Source organism: Passer domesticus, chromosome 9 (assembly GCF_036417665.1).
Source record: "Passer domesticus isolate bPasDom1 chromosome 9, bPasDom1.hap1, whole genome shotgun sequence".
In the NCBI taxonomy this organism is placed as follows: domain Eukaryota; kingdom Metazoa; phylum Chordata; class Aves; order Passeriformes; family Passeridae; genus Passer; species Passer domesticus.
Window position 1 is genome coordinate 35,635,959 of NC_087482.1, and position 25,389 is coordinate 35,661,347.

The 25,389-nt window shown below is 41.4% G+C and overlaps 1 protein-coding gene across 2 annotated transcripts in view; it reads left to right on the forward strand.

Annotated features, from left to right (window-relative positions):
* Window positions 1-25,389, forward strand: part of CHCHD6 (coiled-coil-helix-coiled-coil-helix domain containing 6) — a 109,074-nt gene that overhangs the window by 59,196 nt on the left and 24,489 nt on the right. For both annotated transcript variants that reach the window (XM_064432726.1, XM_064432725.1), the window contains exon 8: window positions 13,232-13,367. In XM_064432726.1, coding sequence (XP_064288796.1) covers window positions 13,232-13,367 — 136 coding nt within the window. The remainder of the gene's footprint in view (window positions 1-13,231; window positions 13,368-25,389) is intronic.

Consider the following 25,389-nt stretch of genomic DNA (forward strand, 5'->3'; position numbering starts at 1 on the left):
AGATCCTGTGACTTCACTGGAAAGAATAGCTTGCTTATACTGTTTTGCACTTTCTTATTAAAGATATAAGCACAGTTGGTGCTAAGATAGGTTAGACTGATTTCTGCAGATGTAGTTCTTTGGTTTGCAGGAATAAACTGACACTCCTGCAAAATTATGTGAAATGGAATATTAGCCAAAGGATGAATGAAGTACAGGCCTGCCTGTTTCTAGTGCTGGATTACGATATCTCCTTAAGGAAAGGAAACCAGGAGTGGCACTTTCTCCAGCTGCAGAGAGTCCCTTTCCTTCACCATAGTGTCTCTTCCTGAGCTTCTGTTATCCCTGTTACACTGTGAAGACCTGCCCCTGGCACTTGTACCTTCTGAGACCAGTCTACCCTGTATTTGTTCTCTGCCACTGTGTATCAGCAGAGCTGATGGAAGAAAACGGAAATAGGGCTGCGGCTCTTTCCACAGTGGCTCTTTCCACTCTATTTTTCAGAGTCCATGTTGAAGCAAAGAGAAGAAATATCCGAAACAAAACCCCAGTGTTTTCTTGGCATTTAATGACTTTTGTAATTCTTTTATCAACACTTACAGCTCTGCACAAGTGCTTTCCATGGACTGTTTCCACTCTTTAGTGATTGTCAAACATTGCAGGATTTAGGAATATTGTACACCTTTCCACCAGTGACCCTTCACAGCATGCCTGTGAGGTAGGCAAGTCAGCCTTCCTATCTGCCTTTGTATAAAAACAGAAGTGAAGTACTTAGTGCTGAGCTTCATATTAAATCACTGACACAGTCATTAGCTCTTGGTTTCCACTTCAAGGCTTGATGCCTGCATGGCCTGACTTATGCAATGGACTTTGTTCCTCATCTCTTCACCTGAAGCCAGCCTGCTCTCGTCTCCACATACGTCCTATCAGAGTGTCTCTTTATCCTTTGTTCTGAGCTCTGTCCAACCTGTTTTATTTCCTCCCAGGAAAAAGATCCTAGCAACAAGATACCACTGAGCACAGCTTTCAGCACCTTAAGCAACTTGCCCTTGTTGCTTCCATGCTATGGTGAATTGGACAGTTGCCATGGACATATTGTCTAAACTATGTTGTTATAATTGCTGCATTATTATTTTTCTCTTTTGTTAACCAACAGAATTAAAGTCAGGGGACCTAGAACTTCCCCTGCCTTCTTTCCCTGTTTAGCAAACTGTGCACATCAGTAACCACCCACAAAGGAAGCAGCGTGTAAATAAAAAGCCAGTGCTCCCCACCCTTCCCTTCATTCCACATCCTTTTCTCAGTGTTCATAGAGCCATGACTCAGACTGGGTTTAGAGAAGACAACTTGCTAATCCCCTCCCTGCTACAGAGAATAAAATGGCATTTCATTCCAAGCTGTATTAATGCACTCGCTCCAGGGATAAAGCAGCACTCCCAAAAGGCAGTGGCCAAATTTTCCTTCTGTTGTGTTGTCTTTGTCTTCTTTTGAGTGTTACATTTAGATTAGCTTCTGAGGATTAAATGTTATTACAGTCCCTGAATCTGTTAAGGGGAAGGAAAAAAAAATCAGTAAAGAGGTTATGGCTTAGTGCAGCACTCTAGATTTATCCTCAATATGCTGGTTTGGGTTTTTTTTTTGTTTTGTTTGGGGTTTTTTTTGTGATTTATTTTCTTTTTGAAGGTTGTCTTATCACTTTAAAAAAAAATATTTATTTTTGTGGTTGTTACTTTTTGATGCAAGAATTTGCCAGGGTGGGGGTGTGACTCTAAAAGGTAAAGCTGCAGGAGCTGGGTGAGGGGATTAGGAAGCTGTTAAAAGATAAAGTTGTTCTGAAGCTGAGTTTCCCTCTGAGATCTCCCTATAGTTTTCAGAACTGTTTTTGAAGCTGCTTACTGACTCTGTTGCTCTGCATGTTTTGCTGAGAGGACTGCATATGCTTTGTGCTGTTATCAAGGAGTGCATAGAGAATGCCAGTTGATCTTATCCTGGTGGAGATCAGCCGAGAATCCAGGGCAGCTTTCCAATGGAGCAACTGCTAAAGAGATTTACTCCATGCAGGATCTACTGTGTGAGAGTGTCATTTAATGGTCCTAAGATCTTTAAACTTAATGGGCATGAGTATTTAAAGTGATTATGTTAGAGAAACCAGCAGGTAGTAAGTATCCTCCTGGCTGAACGTGGAGTAGAAAACCACATTGACTCAGTGAGGGTGAGGGAAGAAGGGTCATAGATGGATTGTCTGCTGGCAACGGGGAATGTATGGCTTGCTTTCAGTACTCATGGAAATAAAGGTTTTATTGAATTACAGAAGATTTTATAAGGCTGATGGCCCCTCCGTTAGAATGGCAAGATTAACTGGAACCTAGAGAAACTACCTTTTTTGTTTCTTTATGTAGATATGGAAAGTTTATAAAATAGTTATGTGAGTTTATATTGAGTTTGTTAATCTTGAAGTCTACTATGAGGCCTTGGGTATTTCAACAGAGGACTGTGCCCAGGAGACAAGGTCTGAAACAGTTATTATATGGACAGTTGTGAAGCCAGAGGAGAAGGGTAAAGACATCATAGTTTTCAAACAAAATTGCTATGGGATTTCTCCTATCATTAGATTAGATAAATGATTAATTTAGTGTTGAAATTAAGAACCTCTCCAACAGGGATTTAAGAGTTTTCATGAGTAAGAGATTGATTATTGCTGAAAGCTTATCCATAGCCTTACCTCAACATAGTCCTTTTGTGCCCTGCAATGATAATATTTTCACCAAAATTATTTGACTTCATCCCAGTCCTGTTCTTCCCTTGGTGCTTGGTTTGTGCTAGTTGTTCCTTCTTCTGTCTGCACTGAATCTGTTTCATAATCTTCAAATAAAGAGATGGGTTATTAGTCAAAGCTTTTTTGTTTCTCACTTTTATAAAGTTCCTCTTAGTAGGAAATTAAAATATTCTCTAAGAGATTATAATGCATGAAGTTCCTCAAATTTATTTCAGAAGATGGTAAAAGTATATGGGTGGATTTTAACTTTGTGTAATTTTATCTGGTGTGTATTTTACTGAAAGAAAAAGTTTCTGATCACTTTCAGTTCTGCTTCACAGCTTTTCACTTGTTACCTTAGGATGTAAACATTTTCCTTATGAATTCTGGAAGGCCTATTGTTAACTAACTACTTGTACCAGTGCATTGATTTCCTAGCAACATATATTCCCCTACTGCTTTAGGAAGATGGTATGTGGAAATAGAAGTTGAATATGTGCAGTGGATTTGCATAAATTTTCCAATTGGGCCAGACTATTTTTTTTTGAACCAAATTTTAAATCTTGAAAATTGATTAGATTGTGTGTTTTATCCAAGTTGTTGAATGTTCTTTCTGAAGTTCAGTTCTTGAGGATTACTAAGATGCTGCTTGTAAATAAGATTTTTGTTTTGCCCAGTTAGTAAAATGAGTAACATTCAATCTAATGCTCACAGTATTGTGTTTCCTCTCATGCGTGATGAGAGATGAGTCCAATGAACTGAGGCTGCAGTTCTGTTAGTGCTGAAAAACTGGTGTGTCTTCAAAACTGCAGGAGTGTTTCTTCACCGCTACCTTGGTAGAACTTGGGCATTTATAAAATAAGATCTGAATAGCAAGGACTCGAACAGCAAAGGAAGAGGTGCCAAAAACTCCATGTAGTCTGTTAGGGGTGTTTCTGTTGCTGTCGATTTTTACATGAAAAGCACTTGTTTTCTGTAGTAATGTTGCCTTTATAAAGCCCTTAGATCAGGGTTTGTTGGCAGGCCAAATCCAGATTGTTTTCAAAAGCATGGATATTTGTGCAGCTGTTAAAACAAACCCCAGTCATACTTCGTGCATCAGAGGACATGAAATATTTCAGTTCACAGCTCTTTATTGTGGAGAATACAGTGAAAATAAAAGCAGATCTCTGCCCTCAGATTGGGAATTGCATATTCCAGTGTGTACAATGGTGGAAGTAAGATTTCTTCAGGTTTCATAGTATCTTAGTATGTATTTACAAATAATGGCAGATCCACACCAAAATCCAGAACTTTTTGTGCCTTTGGCCTTCACCTCCCCTTGGCTTGAGTTGGGAAAGGTGTCATGAATATTAATTAATGACCAGCTTAGCCTATTCCTGCTGTGTTTTTCTGCCTGTCTTCAATGTGTGTGTGGTGCAGTGTGCTGGTGGTGTGGGGCTGATCTGTAAAGGACTGAGGTTAAAGTTGTCTGGGGAAGCTTTCCATGAAGAGGGGTGAATTAAAGATGTCAGAAGCAATAATGCCTGAGAAACCACTTGTTACCAGTGAATTAATGACTTGTTTGCTAATTAGCAGCCTGAGGCAACATTGAGGTAGCACTCTAACAATCTGGTCATTAATTCAGTTGCAACTGATTTCAAGGGCAATGTTGCTATTTTGAACAGTAATTGTATTCCTGATTCTGGATTATACACACTGTGTCCTTGCTGTTGAGTCAGTCTTCTCCTGAAGTCTTGGAGGGATGGAAGAAGGCACCAAAGGCAAGTAGCAGTGGGGGAAATTTGAGGAAATAGTTTGTTATATAGGTCAGAGCTTTTATGTTTTTGTCTTCTGAGGAAATAAGGACTGTGGCAGGACTGCTGTGGACACCTTGGATCATGGTGATGCATCTGCACAGAGGAAATTGGTGTTTAGTGCTGTGCTGATAAGATTGATGTCCTTTTCTCCCTTATAGAAGAGAAAAACCATCTCAGCTATCCAACTGGGCTTCAATAACTTTAATTATTTATTTGTGTGATTTTTGCATTTTTCTTGTTAGTCCTGGCAGTTGCATGTCTGGGACATATACATACCATACCAACTGCAATTCAAACTACTTTGACCCAAAAAACTGGCATTTGGAAGGCAGGAGCACTTGTTCAGGGATGATTATTGTTTCTTTGGAGAGAGCTGATCAGTGTTGTGCTGACTGCAAGGGCCACCAGCAGCACAATAGAGCAGTGTCAGGAGGCACCTGGGATGCTTCATGTGTTGTTCTCCAGACTTTTTTATCTAAATTGTTTTCTATAAAGTTTTTTTTTTCTATTTTCTGAGGACTTCTTAATTTACAATATTCATGTAAAACCAGAAACAAACAAAAAGCCCCCAACCTTCCCCCCAAAAACAGACTTGTAAGACTTTTTGTATGTGCTTGCTTTGAAAGCACCATTATTGATGTTCTCTGAGGGATGAGTAGCTGCTTAATGGGGATCTTTGCTGAGTCAGTGTTCAGAATTGCACAGCTTGGTAAAAGGGGGCACTGTGGTTTTGAAGTTTAGAGAATGTGGGCAGAAGCAAGGGAATTTTTTTAATAAGGTGAATGTTTAGCTTCAGATCCCACCTGAACTTTAGCACCAGCAGCTTCAATCTCCTCTCTAAATTTATTTTGGCATCTTTAGCAGGACATGCCACTCTGTCAGTGCAGAATACACTAATGGACTCATATTTTTCTCCATCCCTTTGTGTAGCATGAAGTAAACTGTAGGAACCTAGTGCACTACTCGGTGGCATTTTGGAAAAGTAACTGCTGTTCAAATGGGTAGTCAGGGTTTTCATTTAAAAAAAGAACATTTCATTTGCAGTATGACATTATAAGATCATTCACATAGGAGACATTTACTGAACCTGCTGCCCCTCATGTCTTGTGGTTAAATGAAATCAGCATATCCCGTCTTCAGTTACCTTCTTTAGAAAACTTTTGAGGAAGGTATTTAATAGACCAACAGTTCCCCAACTAATTCCCAGACATTATAGCACTGTCACAACCCATATATTCCTAGGGCTTGTGCTGCATATCTTCTACAGACTGCATGCTTTCCCTTCCTGACCTGAGATCTTTACCAGTTTTTAGATGATGTTTTTTATCCGAAGAAAGAAAATCCCTATTCGGGTCACTTGTTGGGCTGTGTGTTGTTTTCAGATTCAGTTATTGCTTGCTATATTGCTTTTCTGCCTTGTGGGAGCTGAGCCAGCTTCCTTTCTGATTCAGAGAACTCCTTCCAGCAACAAGATTCTGACTCATTCCTGCTTGGCTTCCAGAGACTGTTTTGCTGCTAACTTTAGGCTCTTCATCTTTGCTAGTCAACTTTTAGTAGCTTGGCATCTTTGGGAAAAAATGGTGCATGGCTTTGTGGGCAGCAGATCCAGTTCTGTTAACTTCTGTATCTCTTGGCAAGTGAAAGAAGAGGCAGTAGTTTTCCTTTCATCTTCCAAACTGGCAGTTTCTCATAGCTCAGTATTCTACCATCATAATCAGTAAAGAATTTACATCCAAATGTACATTGGAATTATCCACTTGTGGGGAAAAGTCTCTCATTATTCTAAACCACTTGCCATCTGCCATGCAAAATGCTAATAGGGGTGATTAGTTACTGCATTTGCAGGTTCAGTAGGATAAGGATAGTATTATTTTATGTGTTTTAGTTCAGTTTTTTGCTTATTGCTACCCTTCTGCTCCCCCAGAGACCCACAGCCCACCACCACAACCCCAGTGCCTGCAGCTTATGGGGTCTAAGGAAGCCAGTTAAATTTGGTTGAAACTGCATTTGGCAGAAGACAATGAAAGTCTTTCAGGATGACCCATGGATCAAATGGGAAATGGCCACTTGTGTGTGAGGATAAAGCATGTAGGAGGACAGGGGAGGTTGTGACATACTGGAGTAAGTCAGATGGAGAGCTGCAGCCAGCATTGCATGGGTCACACAATCTCTCTGCATCAATTTCATGATGGAAATGAAGAAGTTGATGTTGATTTCCAAAATTAGAAGTTGTTACAGAAAACTGCTAGATTTTAGTCACTTCCGACATCAATCTGTCTGTTCTAGAGTTTGGGGTTTTTGTACGTTTCTTTTTTTTTTTTTTTTTTTTTTTTTTTTGTTTGGTGAATGAAATGTGGTTGGGGCAGGCTGTTTCTGCTGAATGCTGTGCAGTGACACAGCAAGTGGCTGACACTTGAGACTTGGACTGCTGTGGTAACTTTTGTTCTCAGTGATAGAATCTAATTACTTACACAGAAGAAGATTTCAGAACAGCTTCTGCCTGTCTGTGATGGAAGGAAAGGAGGTATCTGTGCTGGAAACAGCAAGGGTGCAGTGAGTGCACCCTTGAACTCCAGTGGGGAATTGTGTGGCAGTTTCAAACAAACTGTCAAAACAGGAATCGAGATTGTGATCCTACAAAATTAGTCACTCAAGTACTTCCCAGAGTCACCCAGAAACTCACATTACTTTAAAATATTCATTCATTTGGCACTTCATGAACAATGTACGGAAAAACAGAGTTGGGTGACCTGTTATTAAAATGCAGCTGTCAAAGGGAGAAAGAGAGAGGGGAAATAACTGCAGGTGTGCAGGAGTGTGCTGCTGACAGCGTGACAAGGCATGTGAGAAGGATTTAGACAGGAATACAGCAGCTTCAGCTGAAATTTGGGGGTAGAACCCCTATTCTTCTGAAAATTGTCATGAGGTTTCACCTTTTCTTTTAGTCTGTCCCCTCTTGCTCTAAACTGTGTGTTACTTCTGCAAGCTTTCTGTTCTCCCTGGATCAGTGGCAGGGCCTGATGAGCAGTGTTTTGAATACTTGAGGCTGATCAGAAATGCATCCTTCCTGGTCATATTAGTTTAGCCTCATGAGACATGCAGTTTGTTTACACTGTGCTAGGTTGTGTAGCTTAAACATTACTGATTTTTTAGTAGACATTTGGATAATCTATTAAGCTTCTTCCATCTCTTATTTCCCTTGCCACACAGCTGTAACACAGCTCTTACCACTTCCATTCAAACCACGTTATCCTGACGTGCCAGATCAGGGAATCCCGTAGCTTGTAGTGAGGGCAGTGCTTTGTGATAGTGTGATGCTTTCAGCATCCTGTGCTGAAAGTTAGCTTGCCTGGCTGTTTGTTCTGTGCTGATGAGTTTGTTATATGTGAATGAAATGCTTCAATTGTGTTTAATTTTCTGCTGTAAATGTCAAGGATGCAATAATGAGAGAGAATGAAACCTTTCTATGTGCTGTGTATTGCATCTGTCTGGAGTCATTTTTTCTGACAAGTTAGAGAAGCCATCAGAGCCAACTGCTACCCAAGGGAGGATGCTGTTTTACAGGTCAGTTAACCACCTATTGGGTTTTATATATGTACAGTGCAGCCTGGCAGCACACCACATTTATGTGACCAAAGCATCACTGAGCTTAGTCTGAAACGTGTGTAATGGACCCTGGATATATAAACATACTAAGCAGCTATACAACGTGTCTGATTCCTTCCCAACATGCAGAAACTGCTGCTCTGTGCCCTAGGATTTACTGGCAGTGCTGCCCATGCATCTGATTGCTGGTGTCTGGGGCTGTCTCTGCTCCAGTGACTGTGGTGACTAATGTGGTTTGCTCAAGTTGGTTCAGACACTGGTCTTAGTCAAATAATGCAGCAGAAAGCAGCTAATCCAGTCACTGGATTTTGTGGCTCACAAGAAATTCCAGATTGCTGGCCCATTTTGGTTGCTGCTTGCAGCTGTGTGCTGGAGCCAGCTACTTTTAAGTTGGCTTATATGAAGGACCCTGTGTCCTTGTTTATCAGTTTCTGAGCAGAGGTATCAAAGTGTCTGAGTTTAGAAACCGTCAGCCTCTGTCTTGAGATTTTTGTTCAGCTTGAATGGTTTCCCAGAGTAAAATGTAAAAAGAAGATCTTGCTCTTAACTCCATCTGGAATTGCTGTTCTTCCCAGTAAAGCCGAGTGATGGTGTGTTACTCACTGTGGAGTTACTGATTTTGCACTAGGCTAAAGAGCTGCCAATTCCTAAAGCACTGAACGTGCATCTCTGCTTGGGTACTCTGATCTTCAGCTGGGTGGAAGGACCAGCAAATACACAGACCTTCTCCAGCTTTCCTTGCTTTCCAATACTGAGTCTATAATCCTTTCAAAAAGGGAACCTGTCAGCAGTACCTGCATAGTAGCCATAGTGCTGTGTTTGAAACCTCCTGTCTCTGGGTCTGTATCCTGATGATATGGCCTTAATTGCTTTTTGCAGTGAGTTTGGGTGTTTGTCTTTGGAAACTGTTGCTTCTTGATTAATTGATGGGCATTGGGGATGGCACTTCTCCTTCTAGTGCAGTGCTTATGATAGAAATTCTCAGAGTACCTTGCTTTAACCTCCCAGACACTTTGTACTTCTTCGTAGGGTTTATATCCGTGTAGGAATGAATTTGCCAAGACAAATGAATGCAGTTATTGACTGAAGCAGCTGTTACCTGCCTCTATTGAACAGTTAGGAGAGGGTTAAGAAGAAAACCTCTTCTGAGCCACTAGATTGGCCCTGACTAAGATGAATGTCTAATTCACTCCCAGCGTCCTTACTGCTGCCAGTAATAAAAAGCTTGCTTCACATATTCACCCCACTGCAGACGTTTCTCTTAAATTAAATATCAAGAGGACATATAATAGCACGATTCCACGCCAAGCCAATATTATCAGATTGATGTCAGCAGTGATAATAGAAGAAGGATAAGTTGATGAGATTTCATTTATTAAATAAAGTAAGGGGAATACGCAGTGATAGAAAGGATTTGGTAACTCTCGGTGTCAAAATGCAGCAAGATCGTGCTCATTCTGTCTTACCTCAAGGGATAGTAGAGAGAAGGATGCCCTTTGTTTCATTTAAAGAAAACCTCTCCCTTCTTTTCTAGACAAAGACCTGATTTAAATCTCTGCATGGGAGGGGGAGAGGAAGTTCTGAAATCATGGATTTCATGTGTATGTAGCCTTCCTGCCCATTGCACACTGACAAGGCAAAGGTTTCTTTCCTCTCTGTGATAGGGGAGGCATTACTGAATTTTATTTCTAAACCCATCTTTTACTTTTTCCAACCTGTCATCTTTTCTCCTTTCCTTCTCCTTTAAACAGATAAGAGTGTGTTTTATTGATTTAATCTTTCATATTCTGTATGTCCTGCATGTATTTATTTCCAAAGTATTGTAAGAGCTTGTTCCATACTTCCATCTGCAGATATTGTGCTATCACTTCCCAGCCCAGCCTTTCTCTCCTGCCTTTTTCCTAGCTGCTGTAAATGAGGCTCTTACACCTGTTTTGATAATAGCTGTAGCAGTTGCAGCATATTTTAGTTCAGACAGAGGCCAACTGTCTACCTCATTTGGTGGAGGCATATGCTTAAAACTTTGACCCACTTTAGGAGAAAGGTCAAAGCAGACAAGGCTTCTGCTAGTTGTATATACAAACCTCATTCCTTTTCCACTGTTTTCCTTTTCTCTCATATGACAAATAATAGTAAAAACCCTCAATGACACATCAGGAGCAGTGTGATCGGGTGTCCAGAATGAATTTTCCTAAAGATTAGTTAGTGCCAACAGCCTTGAGCTAGGCTGAGCGTGAAGGGAGATGGTTGATGAAAGTCCACCTCCTCTGGAACTCAACCCACAGTGTCATTGCATTCTACAGGATGTTTTTGTAGTTGGATGCTGCTGGTTTAATTCCTTTTTGCACAAGGAAAGTCAGACACCTGTAAGGTGCAGCTGTTGTATGTGTGCAGGGCTGCAGTTCCCCCAGTGTGCAAATGCTGCAAGCTGAAGCTGAGTGTTAATGTGAGCAGGAGAGTGGCACCCCCTTGATTCAGGCAGGCATTGTGATTGCTGTGCAGGGAGAAAAGCATCTCAGGCAGCTGTTCACCAGAGCACTTCAGGTACTCCTTCCAGTCCAGATGGGTACCAGAACTAATCTGCTGCATGTGGATAACTTGTGTACTCCAGATTCCACAGTAACTTGTATTGATAATTACCCAAACCAACTTTGCAATTTGTTGATTAGTGTCTCTAAATCTGTTTTGAGAAGCTGGTGCAATTGATGCATAACCACAGCTTGAGGTTTTGTTTTGAAGAAATAAAGGAGAATAATCTTGTTATGATTTTGGGTACACGGTACCAAATAAATCCTCCCTGTGTTGTGGGAAGTGGTGTGTAGGAATGCTGGTTTAAATACTTGCTAGGCAATGCATGCTGGTCTGTGCTGATTGATCCCCTGCCTCTGGTAGGCTTTAGGCAACAATACTCTTTTTTTGTGGCTTCTTGCTCACCACTGTGTGGCTTTTAAATAGCCCTGTGGGCTGAGCACCAAAGGATCTGTTAAGGAAGAGGGTCACAGACTTTGCAGCACTGTCTGAGCCCACAGGTGGCTAATAACTAACTAATAGTTATTACTAACTTCATAATTATTTTAGGCAGTGAAGACTGATACCATAGGAAGGACAGTGATCTAAAGCAAAACAATTCCTGTAGCCCTGCTGACAGTGACAACCTCTAAATATTTCTAAGATGTTTGTACCATGCTCAGTTCAGATGAATACAAACTGGTTTGTGGTGTGCTGTACCTTTTAGCTCTTCTGGGTTTCTATATGAAAATTACAGAATGCCCTTTGGTTTAACATCACTGAGTTTAAAAAAAACTAATTTTAAAAGTCTTAACTTTTTCAATGAATTGAGGGATTTGGTGGTATTTCCTGACCTGGTATTGTTTGGTATCATTTCCACAGTCTCACTGATTTGATTAGAGTGATATTAAAGTTAGTGACAAAGCAAAATGCCAACATTATGAGTTTCTGAAGCTCTCTCTGGGTTCTTTTCTATCCCAAAATTTGAAGATTTTTTTTTTTTTTTAGAATATGGATTTTCGAGGCTTTAAAGGTGATTTGCTATATAACATAGAAATTAAAAATGAACACTAACCCTTAGGGACTGTACATGGAATAAGTTTCTTGTAAAAGCTGTAAGATTAGTGAAGAGGTAGAAAAAGAAGTCTGTATAGTATCCTTGCTAGTTTCTGATCCAAATCTCAGTCTTGTAGTGTGGCTGTCATACTGATAAATTCCTACTCTGTCCATGTATGTTGGCAGTATGATTGAGGACTGAAAAAGTATCAATTAAAGTATAGCTCAACCAAATTATTGGGAGAGTGCACCCAGGTTGCTGATAGGGAAAAGACAAAATTATTCTTCTTTTGGTGCTTCCACTTCTTTGCTGAGCACCTTACAGATGTGCATGATTTGGAAGCTCATATCTGAGCTCCCCAAAAGCATTTAGAAGATCTTGGTTTAAGATGTCCTGTTTCTTAGAAGTCTGTTCCACCTGAGAGACTGTGACATGCCCAGGGACAGGTCATGTTTTCCCTCTCTCTGCCTTGCTATGAATCCCTTTTGCTGAATGAGTGCCTGTTGTTTCTGTGGAAATGAATACATCATAGCATGGCATTAATATCTGCCTGTAGCATCAAGTGCTTTGGAAGGAAGAGGTGTGTTTGATATTTGGGCACAGATCTCTAAGCATATTGGAGCAGGAAATGCAAGGAATTAAATGGATTTATGGTTTAGGAGACAACATCTGAGGATTGCTACACCTAAGCATATGTTCTGTTATTCTCTGGTAAAACATACCATGGCCATGGTGCTGTGAATGCCTGCAATTTGTGTCTGCCTGTCTGTGCAGCTGATGTCACTGTCATTACTGTGTTTGTGCCATTGTTGCTGGGATTGTTTTACAACGACCTTCCCCTTTATTGGTACTGTTGCTGATGATGTGCCATATGTACACATGCACATTAGAGTAAAAGAACATCATCCTTAATTGTTCCTGGGTAGCTGTCAATGCCATTTACTGAGTATGAATACTAATTTCTGCAGGAATACAAAGAAGCAGATATCTGGTCTTGCTATTATTCTGGGGTTTTTTCCAGTCACTAGGAGAATTGCAGTGCTTCCAACCATGCTGGATTTCTTGTAGCGCTTAAATAGATGAGAATTCAATAGATTGAGGTGGCTCATTCAACAAATCTGTTCAGTTCCTTGTCAGACTGTTACAGGTCTAGTGCAGGCCCAGCCAGGATTCTTGAGTTCTACCAAAGATTTCCAGTATGAGTTGAGAAAATCATTGAAACTCTTGGACTTGGGGATTTTTTTCCTCCTGACTGCAGAGGAGAGATGGTGTTTTATATAAGGGTGAAACAGCCTTCTACACCAGCTAAGAAAGATCATGTTCCTTCTTTTTACTAAGTACCCTGGATTTTTCAATTGCAATACCTGTTGGTCATTTGACCCACTTTGGTGATTGGTGCTCCCACCAGTTTCTCTATTAGGACTACATGACTCCAGCATAAAATTAGTGTGTGTGTTGCTGGCAAAGTGGTAGTAAGTGGTTGAAAACTCCTCTTCACACATCATTCTGTGCTTGTTTTCCCTGCAGGAGGAGGAATGCTGATCCTATCTGTGCAAACCTGCAGTCTGAAATCCTGAAGTGCTACCAAGAAAACAAACGTGAAGTGCTCAAATGCTCGGAGCTGGCGAAGGAATATCAGCGCTGTGTTAGTGCAGCTCACAAGGTAACAAAAGTTCCTCTGTTGTACTGGCTGGGTTTGCTGTCTTGTTTTGCATGGTGCTTTCTTCTGAGAAGTGTTTTTGAGAGCTGTGGTATCTGTTAGTCAAAGTGCAATCTTCATAGGAGACAAGTCTTCCCTGAGATCCATTTTCCCACATTCATTCCGCATTTCCCAGTCACACAGTGTGTCCCAACTTCATTCCTGTCAGTGAGTCCTCTTGTACCAAGCTGCCACCACAACTGTAGAACCAATGCTCCCAGGTTTCAAGGTCAATGATTTTCCCTAGTTGTACCTTATTGGATGTTGGTATATTGCAAACAGTAAGTAAACTCACCTTGGCAATGTCTGCAACATTTTCAACAGGCTCTTATAGACAGGAGGATAAAGCCAGGATAAACATCTCCTGTTAAGGGACTTTGTAGTTGGAGATCTTGCTTCTTTTCATTGCTGCATGGGGAAAGGTTCTGTACTGGGCAAAGCTGCTGTCTGTTAAGAAAATTCCATACTCCTAAACACTCTTCATCGTGGGTTGGGAAGCCAGGAAGCCTTATGGCTCTTCCTTTTGAGATGCAGAGTCCCAGTAGTTTCTGTTGATGCCTTAGGACAGCGGCTGCTCAGTACCTTGGAAGAATTTCTGGCTATTGAAACAAGTGAAGGGGAAAAGAAAATGAAGTATTTGGACATTACAACTAGGGTATGGTCCTGGGCCATGAGAGAATTCAGTGGGTCAGGTGTCCCTCAAGGGCAGACTTTTCTGTTTTGGTTTTTTGGGTTTTTTTGACAGTAGAAAATTTTCTAAAAGGTGCTGAGAATATAGTAAAGTGGATGTGGGGAAAAGGATGGTAATAGAAAATTGAGACTTCTCTCATGGGATTACTAAAGCAATAGGTGGGGGAGAGGTGGATATTTCATGGAAGCAGTCTTTCTCTGCATTAGCATTGTGAGGGGAAGCTGTATGCCTGATTTAAGTATAACATGAAACAAGCTGCCAGCCGGCTCCCAGAAGAAGCCCGACAGAAGGAGATGGGAAAATTGTCAGGATATATTAGACCAAATGTTGTTGCTAGTCCTAGTGGAATTTTTTTCCTTCCTGTTTACAAAGAAGGTCTTTGTATGTCTGCAAATCAGCAAGGTTAAAGCTGCCAGGGAAAGGGCTTTTCTCTGATATCTCTAAAGTCTCCAGCTCCCAAAACATGTGGTTTCTTTTTCTTCCTCGGCTTTAAAGTAAAGTGGTGCCTGTGCTGCTGCTGCACAATCCGTGCCCCTTGTTGCTGTGTGCAGAGCACTGGTGCATCTATTGCCAGCCTCTGTTATCCTCCTTGCCTCCCCTAAATCAGGCTTGTAGCCTTTTCAGTGGGGTATATCTTTAGCAAATGCATTTACCAATACATCTTTATTGCATGCAGTGCAGGCAGAATGTGATTACCAAAGAAGACAGATTGCATTAAACTTCAGCATATTTGCAAGCTGCAGCTCCAACCCGCCTGAGAAAGGGGCTGGGATGCTGCCAGCCCTGAGCCCCAGCCCAACATTATTAAAGAGTAAATTGGAAGCTAAATGACTGGTAACAGCAGAGGGCAGTGAAAGATCCTAATAACTTGGATATTTTTTGGATTTGGTGGTGGTTTTGGTAGGTTTTCTTTATAAGCCAAAAACTGGTTGTCTTCGTTCCCAGAGTCTTCAATGAACTTCAGAATTTTCTTCCCCACTATTATTAGAAACTACCAGGAAGGAAAAGTGCAGAGGACATTAATTTGTTGTGGATGATGACAATGTGGCAGAAAATCTTGCTATGTCTTAAGGCTTGAGAGACTAAGGAATAGGTAACTAACACCTTGCAGCTGGAGGTAGGCAGTAGAGGGTTCTGCAAGTACAAATTCAAATACAATTTTTGTAAGACAATATGTCTTCTTTAGTTTCCTTTTGTCCCAGGACAGCTCAATTCCCTGACAATTTGTCTCACTGCTCTTACTGACTCCTCTGATACTGAGTCCTGAGATACATGTAGCAATCACAAGCTGTTGTTTTATCATGTAGGATTAAAACTCCCTCCTCCCTTCCCCTTTTTAAGCTGTTATTTTTCTTTAAGTTTAAATTAGCATCTTATACCAAATGGCATTGTCTCACGCGTTCCTCTTTCAGGAAATTCAGGTTGGAGGAATGTGGGGAAGAAAGGCCAGAATCTCTTAATTTCTTCAGTATTTTTAACCTTTTTTTAAAAAATACAATTTGTTTGCCAGTGCAGGAGGAAATGTAATCAAAGTTGGATGTGTGACTTCATCTCACTTGCATGGTGGTGATTTGTTCATTTGCTTTTTACTAAGGATTTTATAAGGCTTGCTGAATATTCTTTAATGAAGCATCTGCTTCTCTGCAAGTTCCTTTTGATGGCTGGTAAAAATGTCTGCAGGGCATGGTATACATTAGTCTCAGAGAAAGCCAGCTCTAGATTTCTAGACCGAAAATTACAGCTTACCATGGATGAGAATAATTCTTTGCCTCTTCCCACTTACTGTGTTTGTTTGAGACCATTCCTTTGGACACCCATTTCCCTTTGGCTGTTGTTCTGCATGTTTCTGAGCCAGGAGCTGAGATACACCCTCAGTTATTTCTGCCCTATGAACAAATATGTTAGGCAATCATTTGATGTGTTTTAAAATTGATTTTCTATTGGTTTTCTGTACAGCTCCTCTCCCTAGAAGAGGTTACTTTATTGTGGTGCATGGTAGAGATATAGCTATTGTTACCTGTTTTGTATATTTTCTGGCTATTGGGCCATGTAGTAATTCTCTCTCTTGTAGTCAACAGAGAGAAGTAGGCATATGTAAAGTGTGATGCATCTGATTCTAAAAAGTCAGCTGAATTGCCAGCCAGAGGTGAGCATTTCTTGGGAGGTACATCCAGGGCACAGACTACAAAGCTGGTGCCTGTTCTGGGATGCTCATGGTTATGGGAGCAGGATCCTGCTCTGGTTGTCTTCCTTTGTAGCCAGTATGCTTTCAGCTTGCCTGCCTAACCTGCTCCTGAGCTTTTCCACTGATACCATCCTGAATGTTGAGTTTTGGTCACTGTTGACTCAGTGCAGCATCACTGCACCGAGCATTGACTCATCAGCCCCTTTAGGCTCTGGGTTCCTTGCTGCATCCCATGCTTTGCTTATGTGGAAGTTTTCTGACTTTAGAGGATGTTACTGTGACAGCTCCTGTTTAATTTAGGAGTGTTTTATCTTTTCTGGTGGTCTGTTTCCATGGCTCTGCAGAACTTGAGCTACAGCATAAAAATCTCTGGCTTTAAATCTAATAAAAGCTGGGATAATGGGACAGCTGTAGGAGGGGCAGTTCCCATTGTGTCTTTCAAAATTGCCTGTAGTTTATTGACCGCAAGTTTCACCAAGAACTACTGCTGCCGTCAGATAATGAGAATTGAAAATTGCTGCTGCTGTTTCCCCAAGGTTTTATCTCGTGCCAGTGAGAAGGGGGTGTGGAAGGAAAAAGAGAGTGGGCAGTGGAAATCTGCGTAATTTCTTAGTTTGGGTCCAGATGGAAGGGGAAAACAAATGATTTTGTTTTAAAAAGTCTGAGTCCTATTAGTGAATTGCTTCCCTCCCCCGTGCAAATATGCACTCACATGCAAGCTTTTCAGAGTGTCTGTGACCCATTCTGCTGCCCTTGCGTTCTGTTCACACCAATAGGCACATGCAAATTGAAGGCGAATTTTAGTTAGTTACTTTGTTATGTAATTGGTGGTTATGCCAGGGAATCTCCAGCCAGCTGCCACTTGGAAAATGAGGCCTCCAGTGACCATAGATTAATGTGATTTGAGATTTCAAACAGAACCTGCTTCCTGCAACTGTGTGCAGAAAATTGTCTGTTAGTGAAGAGCATGTATTCCTTCTTTTCAGGGGTTTCCTTACTGTCTCTAGGTGCCTGTCTTCCACAGAAGGACCAAGGTGAAATTTTTGTGCAGTAGCTCCTGGCCAAACCAAGCTATCAGGAGCCGTGTACTCAGACATGTGTTTTCCCTTGTCAATAGGAGCTGTACACATTGAGCTAGGAGCCATTCATAATCCTGCACTCTTCCTCCTTGTTCTGTGTCCAGCTTCTCACAAATCTGCTATTCATAACAGGAAAAGGTAAACCTACTTCTGTCAAGGCTTTAGGGCTTGTCTATGTAAGGAAATTACAATGCAATAAACTGGTGAGTTTCTCTGTATATGAACATTCAGGGTTTGTAATGAAAGTACAGGGAAAATTCACACACATTTACTGTGAGTCACTCTGCTGTGTGCAAACAAGCCCTTGCTAAATACTGATTGACTGAATTCCAGGGAAGGGAGACTTTTAACATAACCTTGAGTCGTCTGTATTTTGCTTTGCCCTTGACTATAATAAAAAGGAATATGGTCAATTTATTGTGTTTACATTTCCAAGTGATCTCTGTGAAAGCCCAGTTCCCTTCTGGCATGCAAAGCAAAGCATTAGACCTCTGCTGGAAGTTTGTCTCTAATCTGTGGGCAGGGATTTAGATTGCTGAGAGGATGCTGCAGGTATTTCTGCAGTTCCCATCCTGTTGGAGCAGTTTTGCTCAAGCACTCTTGGTCTTGCTGAAGCGTGGCCTGCTGGGAGCTTTAATTTCTGCAACTTGGATCTCTCTCTGCCAAAGAGAAACAGAGTTGGATGCCATGGGCTGCATTGCAGGTATCTGAGCATTCTGGATCATCAGACTTTTGCTAAAGTGTTGTTTCCATTCTGGTGATTTCAGGATACTTTATAGACAGATTGTGTACTTATCAGGACAGAGAGGAGCAGTCAGTGTGTGTGGCTGGAGAAAGAAAGTTTGGACCAGGTATAGCAAGGTCTGTATCTAGAAATGCCAGGATTTCTCCTCCCCCTGTGATTCTACAGAGGTGGATCTTGGCTGTTGAAGCCTCATTGAGGAGATCTATCACTTGGTATGCTGCTTGAAATACAGTATATCTGACTTGAAAGGCTTTAGGGTTGTTTGAGCTTTCTGAAATTCAGGTTTGTAGTTTCAGGTGAATGTGTGTGTTTGCTGTCTGGAGGATGCTGTGCCCAGCCATCCTCAGCAGGTGCATGGCTGTCCTGCCTCCCTTTTGTCAGTCAGTCCTTGCTCAAAGCAACATATCTGTAAAGGGTTGCCTTCTCTATAAAGGAAATTCTCTCTTTTTTTTTTAAATCTTTCTTTCTTTTCACATGTATTTGTGCAAATGCTGTGGTGATAACACTATCAGAGGATGTTTATGAGTCAATAAATGGCCCCCACTAGGGAATTGGGGGAGAGCTGCAAGCTGCAGGCAGCTGCTGTTTGTTTAGTCATAAACACAGAGGAGCAGTGGATTAACTGTACCCAGGCATACCCTGACCTGGTATTTGCAAAGGTGAAGAGGATCCATATTCTGCTTCTAATTATGAAGTTATTGTTTTGATTTTCAAGGCAGCAGTTGTAGGTTCTGGCGAGTCTTGGGTCTGTACATAATGCTTCATATCCTCAAGAGTTCACTGGTGGATAAACTAAAAATATAGAGCTGCCTGAAAGGACATAAACCACCATCTTAATATATGAGGCATGTTCCAGAGTAAATGCTGGCCTACTTAAAATGGAAATGTCTGCTGCCTGTACCTGGTATTTATGAAACTGGAGGCATAAGTTCTTTATTTACTCTGTATCTCAGCACGTCATGAAGCTCTGATGTTCCCCACAGCCTGGTGTGTTGCGAGCACTTATTAACCCACATGAACAAATTCTTCTCTCTGTCTGCTCTTTGTAGTCCCTATAAAGCCCAAACTTCTTCAGGTTTATAATTTTTGAAGAAATTGAGCAGAAATAAGTTTAAAATTCACTTGGCTATTCTTCAGGGCTCCTCTTTCAGTGATACTTAGTCCATCTGCTACATCATCTTCACATATGAAGTTCTTGTATCCATTACCTGATCTGGAAGGAGGACTTCTGACTGCATTTCTCTTCTCATAAACAGTTTGTTTTCTAACAGTTCAACACCCAGTCCCTGTTCTTTTTTTTTTTTTTTTTTTTTTTTGTAGTTGTCTGGTTTTTGTTTGTTTGTTTGTGGGTTTTGACATTGTTACAGTGAGGCATAATTGCTTTTGAGTCTAATTTCTTGCTTGATGGTTCTGATTTCAGATATATTTACAGGTAAAGTTAATCTAAATATGTATGTTTTACAGATGATTTTGAAAGCAACTTCTGTAAAAGAAGGAAAGAAGTCAGTATGACTTCTACAATTCCTGAAGTTGAATTATTTGGCATTTTGTTACTTCTAAAATGTGGTCTTGCTATAGTTCTTTTTTTAAAACCTGGTTTAAAGCCTGAAAGTGTTTAAAAATAGTCTAATTTTTTTACAATAAAATACTATAAGAATTAGCTAGTCAGAAATGAGACATCTTAGCTGACCTGATGCTCTAATGAGGTCTTGGAGTGGGTGTATCTAAAAAGTGTTATTAGACCTTGGTATTGAAATTTCACTCTTTGTATTCTCTCTCTTTCTTTTCAAGAATTATTTCTCTTTAGGCTTAAATTAGTGGGACTATATGGATCAAACATTTTTTGGTTCTGTGCTCTCTGTATGGTGTGTTAGGCAGCATTTTCCTGAGAGCTGTAGCCTGTATTCAGTCAGGCTTATCTAGTATGGAAAATAGTTGCTTGGGGGTGAGAGACTGTTGTGATACATCTGGCTGTTTTAATGCCAGATTCTTTCACAAAAGATTTGTAGCACTGTTGGCAAGTGGGAAGTGGAAATTCTTACTCAGATTAATTCCAGGAGACTGATGACCAAGCAGTCTTGGACAGAAGGAAGTTTATTTCCAATTTTTAAACTATGTGTTTTGCTGCTGAAGTTAGATTGAAACAGATCCACGAAAATTGCTGTCGATAGCAGCGGCTGGTGAGAAGCACAAGGTCAGCGGTCAAGTGCTTTCAGACTCCCAGGAAGTTCCAAAGTAGCCCTGACTTCCATAACTTCCATACTAATTTTAGATCCATTCTCTGACAACTTGGCTATAACTTGGGGAGTTTTATCAGTGATGCCAAAGCCTTCATGACAAACTGGGGAAACCAAAGATTTGTTACGCTCTTTGCTGGTCATAGTCTGCACAGGATGGTTTCCTCCTGTGTGCAGTTTGCACTCTCCACACACCATCCATCAGGTATTTTTGTCACAGGTTCTGGGGCTGTATTCTTTGAGGACTAGTGGGATTTAAAGCCTTCATCACTCAGCTGAATGTGTCTGTGTGGACAACATGCAGGGGTTATTGTGGTGGCAGTGGTCCCATTCAACTGGAAGAGTTGCTCCCAAGCAAGCGAGACTGCTCTGAGTAGCCCTTCTTTGGAGGTTAGTGAATGATGGATGAGCCCTCCTGCTATTGGGAAACCACTCCTTGTTTCTTCAGAACTGTGGCACACTGGAGGAGGAGATTTGCAGAAGTTGCTCTGATGCTGCTTGCTAGGGTTTGTTCTCTCCACAGAGCCTCCTCCTCCAAGGCTGTAGAGCATTCATCTGTTACAAAATCCAAACTTCGAGAGAAAGCTTCTTTCTGCATCATGCCTGCAGTAATTGTTTGTGATTTTCACCCCTCTGTGACACTGTCTGTATGTCCAACAGGCCTCCTTGTCTGGAGATATTTCCTGACATACTTGTGATGCTTCCAAAACAATTTAAAGCTTTCAGTGCTGGCTAAACCTTTGCAAGTCAATTGAAAAAACCTTTCTGGACACCAGTACTCCAAATACAGGAACAAGGCATGTTGTTACAGTGTGTTACAGTGATCTGAATACAGTGTTAGAATTAGCTCTGCTCTTCATACTTCCATCTCTGGCAAGAAACATTCTTCTGGTTATAACATCTTTTTTGGTTAGAGGCCTTTGCTGGAGGCTTTTAGGAATTGGTGAGAGGGTCTTAAAGACCTCTGCAGTCACAGAAAGTGTCCAGAAAGACAACACTTGGTATAATTAAATTGTTACATTTGTAACGCAAGGGAAGCAAGAAGAGAAGCCTTGAGTTAGGATGGTGCTGCAATGTCTGGTGTATCTTGTTTCTAATGCTGCTCTACTGTGTTGAGCCTGAGTGTGCATGCAGAAATGCAGACAAAATTAGTTTGACAATGTGTTCGCTCCTTGTCCCTGCTGAATGCCTGTTTGTCCTGTATAAATGGATTTCAGGATCAGCCAATCTCCAGCTCTGAATTAGTCTAATAAGGCATGGTGCATAGGGTTGAAAGGTCATTTTACAAGCAGCTGGCTTCCTGCATATATTAGGGGGAATGATTTTTTAAATAATGGTATTGAAAAGCTGTTGATTTAACTTTTAAAATACCTGTATGCTGTAAAATTTCATCTCTTCTGCCTCTGTCCTTCAAGCACTCTGCTTGCCCTCTGCATGCTCATCTTTCTGTCATTTCTGATTACCTCTGCTCATCTGCCTCTGCATTCTCTCCCCTCAGGTTTATCAGTCCACGTTTGCTGCCCACAAGGACTTGGCTTGTATTTCTGAGGAGCTCATCTCTCGGGTTCCTTCTCTGGGCTGTGGAACAGAAAGCTCAGGGTTCCTTGGTTCAGGCTGTTAATAAAGCACTATTACACTGTTCTTTTATTGGGGGACTGGGAGCTCTCAACAATCACTGCATTTTTGTGTCCCAGCAGGTTCCTTGTTCCCTCCTCAGGATGAATTTAACATTGGTGAAAGAAGATTATAATTTACTCTTTTTTTTTTTAAGCTCCTGAACTGCTTAAATCATGCACATTGATTATTCCAGATTTCTCTCTGTGGAGTGTGTAGTTCAACCCCAACCCGATCCAAGTGTTTCATATGAAAATGGAAGGTTTTTTTATTCATTTGCTTGTTCCCTGGATTCCTCTTTGAGTTTGCTGATGATTATGATTTGAAATGTTCTAATGACTTGTAAAGTGTGGACCTGTCTTAAAAGCTGAAGGGAGCACCCACATGTCTGTGTCATGCAGGCCTTTGGCAGGTGGCAGTGTCCTCCTGCCAGGTGTGAGATGGTACCTTCCCATTGCAGGTACTTGGAGACACTCCTGGCACCTTCAAATGTTCTTTCTGCTTGTTTGAAGTTTTGTTCACAATATATATCCTCAGGAAATCAGATAATTGCACAAAAAGCAAACTTTAAATTTAGGGAGTGGATAGCAGATGCAATCTTTTTTTCTTCTTGCATTCAGACCAAACTGCTGTGAAACTATTACATTTGTCTTATCTTCTGAAGGATGTTTCCTACTCATGACTTGCAGTTGTTCTAGTTTACTCTTTTTTGTACTATGCAGTGCCCTGACACAGCTACTGAAGCAGTTCAGTTTTTTTCTAGGACACACCTTTCTTCTTTAGATGTTATATTAAAAGCACCTCCTTTCTGTTCTTGAAGTTTTTTTTCTCTGTAGCACTCTCCTGACTATTGTGGAAATAGTGATACAGGACTGAACTCAGTTGTGGGTTCTCTCTGGCTGCTTGTAAGGGCTCAGAAAAGCAGTGTCCAGGTATGTGATGGTCCCTGCTCAGCTGCTGTTTAAAAAATACTCTTTAAGTTAGAATTTTTTTGCTGATAGAATTTTAAACCTTGCAATACTACACTATAGAATACTATATTGGCATAAGTTTAAAAAAACCAAACTCCCCAAGTCTCTAAATATCAAAGAATTGAGGTTTTTATCTTCTGTGTGAGGCAGTAGGGCAAGTAGTACACTGTGTTTCAGTTACTTACTTGACAGCTTGATAAAATAAGTTACTTGACCAAACAGGAGAGTTTCTGGTTATAGGTACGGTATAGAGACTTGTTGATCTCTCCAAAGGATTTGAAAAGGAGACTGAATTACTGTTTTTTTGTTTGTCCCATCTCAATGCCATCTTAATTCCATGAAAACTTCTGCTGATTCCTTTTCATTGGTGGAAGAAGGGAGGAAATGTATCAGCCTGCAGCTGAACATAGTGTGCTGGGAAGTTACATGGATCCTTCTAATGATCCTCTGGGCTCTGTGGCACTGTCTCTCCATGGATTCAGGTGTGTACCAGATGGTGACTTTGAACACAGGAGTTTCCATCAGGACATATCAGCAGGAACTATTGAAAACTTTTGTCTTCAGTAGTGCTAAATGCAGCCTGCTTAGGATTACCATCATTTAACAAGCTCTGTAGTGTTTCTGAGTCCCTGGGGTGTTGTCAGTACTGTTTAACTTCCTGTGGTGCATCAAGGTTGTATTTTATCTTTTGGTACCAAGCCTAAGTGCATTTAGGAGTATTCTGAGGCTCAGGAAATCTCCTCAAATCTCGTACAAGTAGACAGCCACTGAAAAATGTATTGGATGCTGTGATCCAGGTAGGAGTGTTCCTAGCTGTGTGTACCTTGAGCTGACAGGATGAAGGCACTGTGATAGAGTTGGAGTGCACTAGAGAAATTTTTGTGGAGAGCTTGTACGGCACCAGTGATCGCTGTATTGTTCTGCAAAAGCCAACCTTAAATTTCTAAAGCTTGTCTAGACTCCAGATTGACCTCTGGAGCAGAAGCAGGTTCATTGCTGAAGGTAGACTGGGTGTAATGTTCTAATGCATTTCCCTCTTTCCAGTCTTTGCTAAATGTCTTGAGGCACATGGGCTGCCACTTTGGTGGCTGGTTCAAAAAAAAAACTTTGCCAGTTGGTTCAAAACCAACAAGCATTTTAATTTCCCAATTAAAAGTGAAAGTCATACTTTGTTCTTGCAGCTGCTGATGGGTGGTTCGTGTGCACATAAAGCTATGTTGTGAATTTGAGACAACAGAATGCTCTCAAGTTCCTTGTTTAATCCAGTATCAGATGAGTGCTGGTTGGGAAAGAGCCCAGGCTCTGTGAGACCCTTCCTAGTGGCTTCTTGTTTTGCTGAGCCTTGACATTTGCTACAATAAAACCCCATAAAATGCAGTAAAGTCTGTCTCCAATCAGGTGAGTGTATTAGCAGGCTTCTTGCACTGATGGATTAGAGCCAGGCTGTGTTCAGTAAATGTGGCTAAATAATAAAAGGTGAGATTGTGTGCAGTGATCCCAGGTCTCCTTTCTGCAGCTGCTGCCTCCTGTCTGTTAGCTGGGAACCTTTGCACAGGCAAACAGCTTTGCTTGAGAGAGCAGGCTGTGCACTGTTTTCTGACACAGCCAAAGGTGGCTGACACAAAGCCAAAGGAGACCTTCTCTCTGAGGGACTGAAATGTCAACAAAGATGTTGTACTGCCTTGCAGAGCCCTGACTTGCTTTGTGTAAAAACGGAGCAGATGTTGGTAGGTCAGGAGCTTTGCCACACACAGAGCAGACCCTGGAGAGCAGGGCAGAGCCTCAGGTGACACGAGGGACACTCCTGGGTTCAGTGTGCCAGCATTCCCCTGAATGTGGGGCTCCCCCCAAGCCATGTCTGGAGCTTTACCCTGCTTAAGGAAGTGGGACTCATGTAACCATGCTGTACATCCATGAGCCTGGTTTATGTCCCACTCTCTGCTTGCTCTGAACCTGCTGGTGAGTTGCAGTGGTGTTCCTCAGAAGCACAAAGGCTCTGAAGTAATAAGTTCCTGTATACCTTGTGAAAACAGGCAATTAGGTGCAGGGAAGGGACCCCAGTGGTGCTTGTGCAGGGGGGAAGGATATTGACTCACTCTTTATTAGACGTGAGTTTGGTCACAGAGAAACTTAACTTAGAGACATGAATCTGGAGGAACCCAAGTGGCTGCTCATGAACAACCTATTTCCACTTGAAGACTCTGGCTTGCCTGAATGTTTGAGGGGCTTCTGCCTACCATTGTGATCACCTTCACTGGAGAGACTCAACAAGGGTGGCTCTGCAGCAACTAAGAAGATTTGTCCTTTGGAATATGCCTTCCCTGTCTAAGTATTGATTTCCTTCCTGGCTTTTGAGAAATGGAAACAAACCCCTTGTTGCAAGGGAAGGCTACAAAAAGCTTTCAAAAGTTTATAGCTTGATCCTCTAAGGCCTTATTATGTTCTCTTATTTTAGGATGAGATA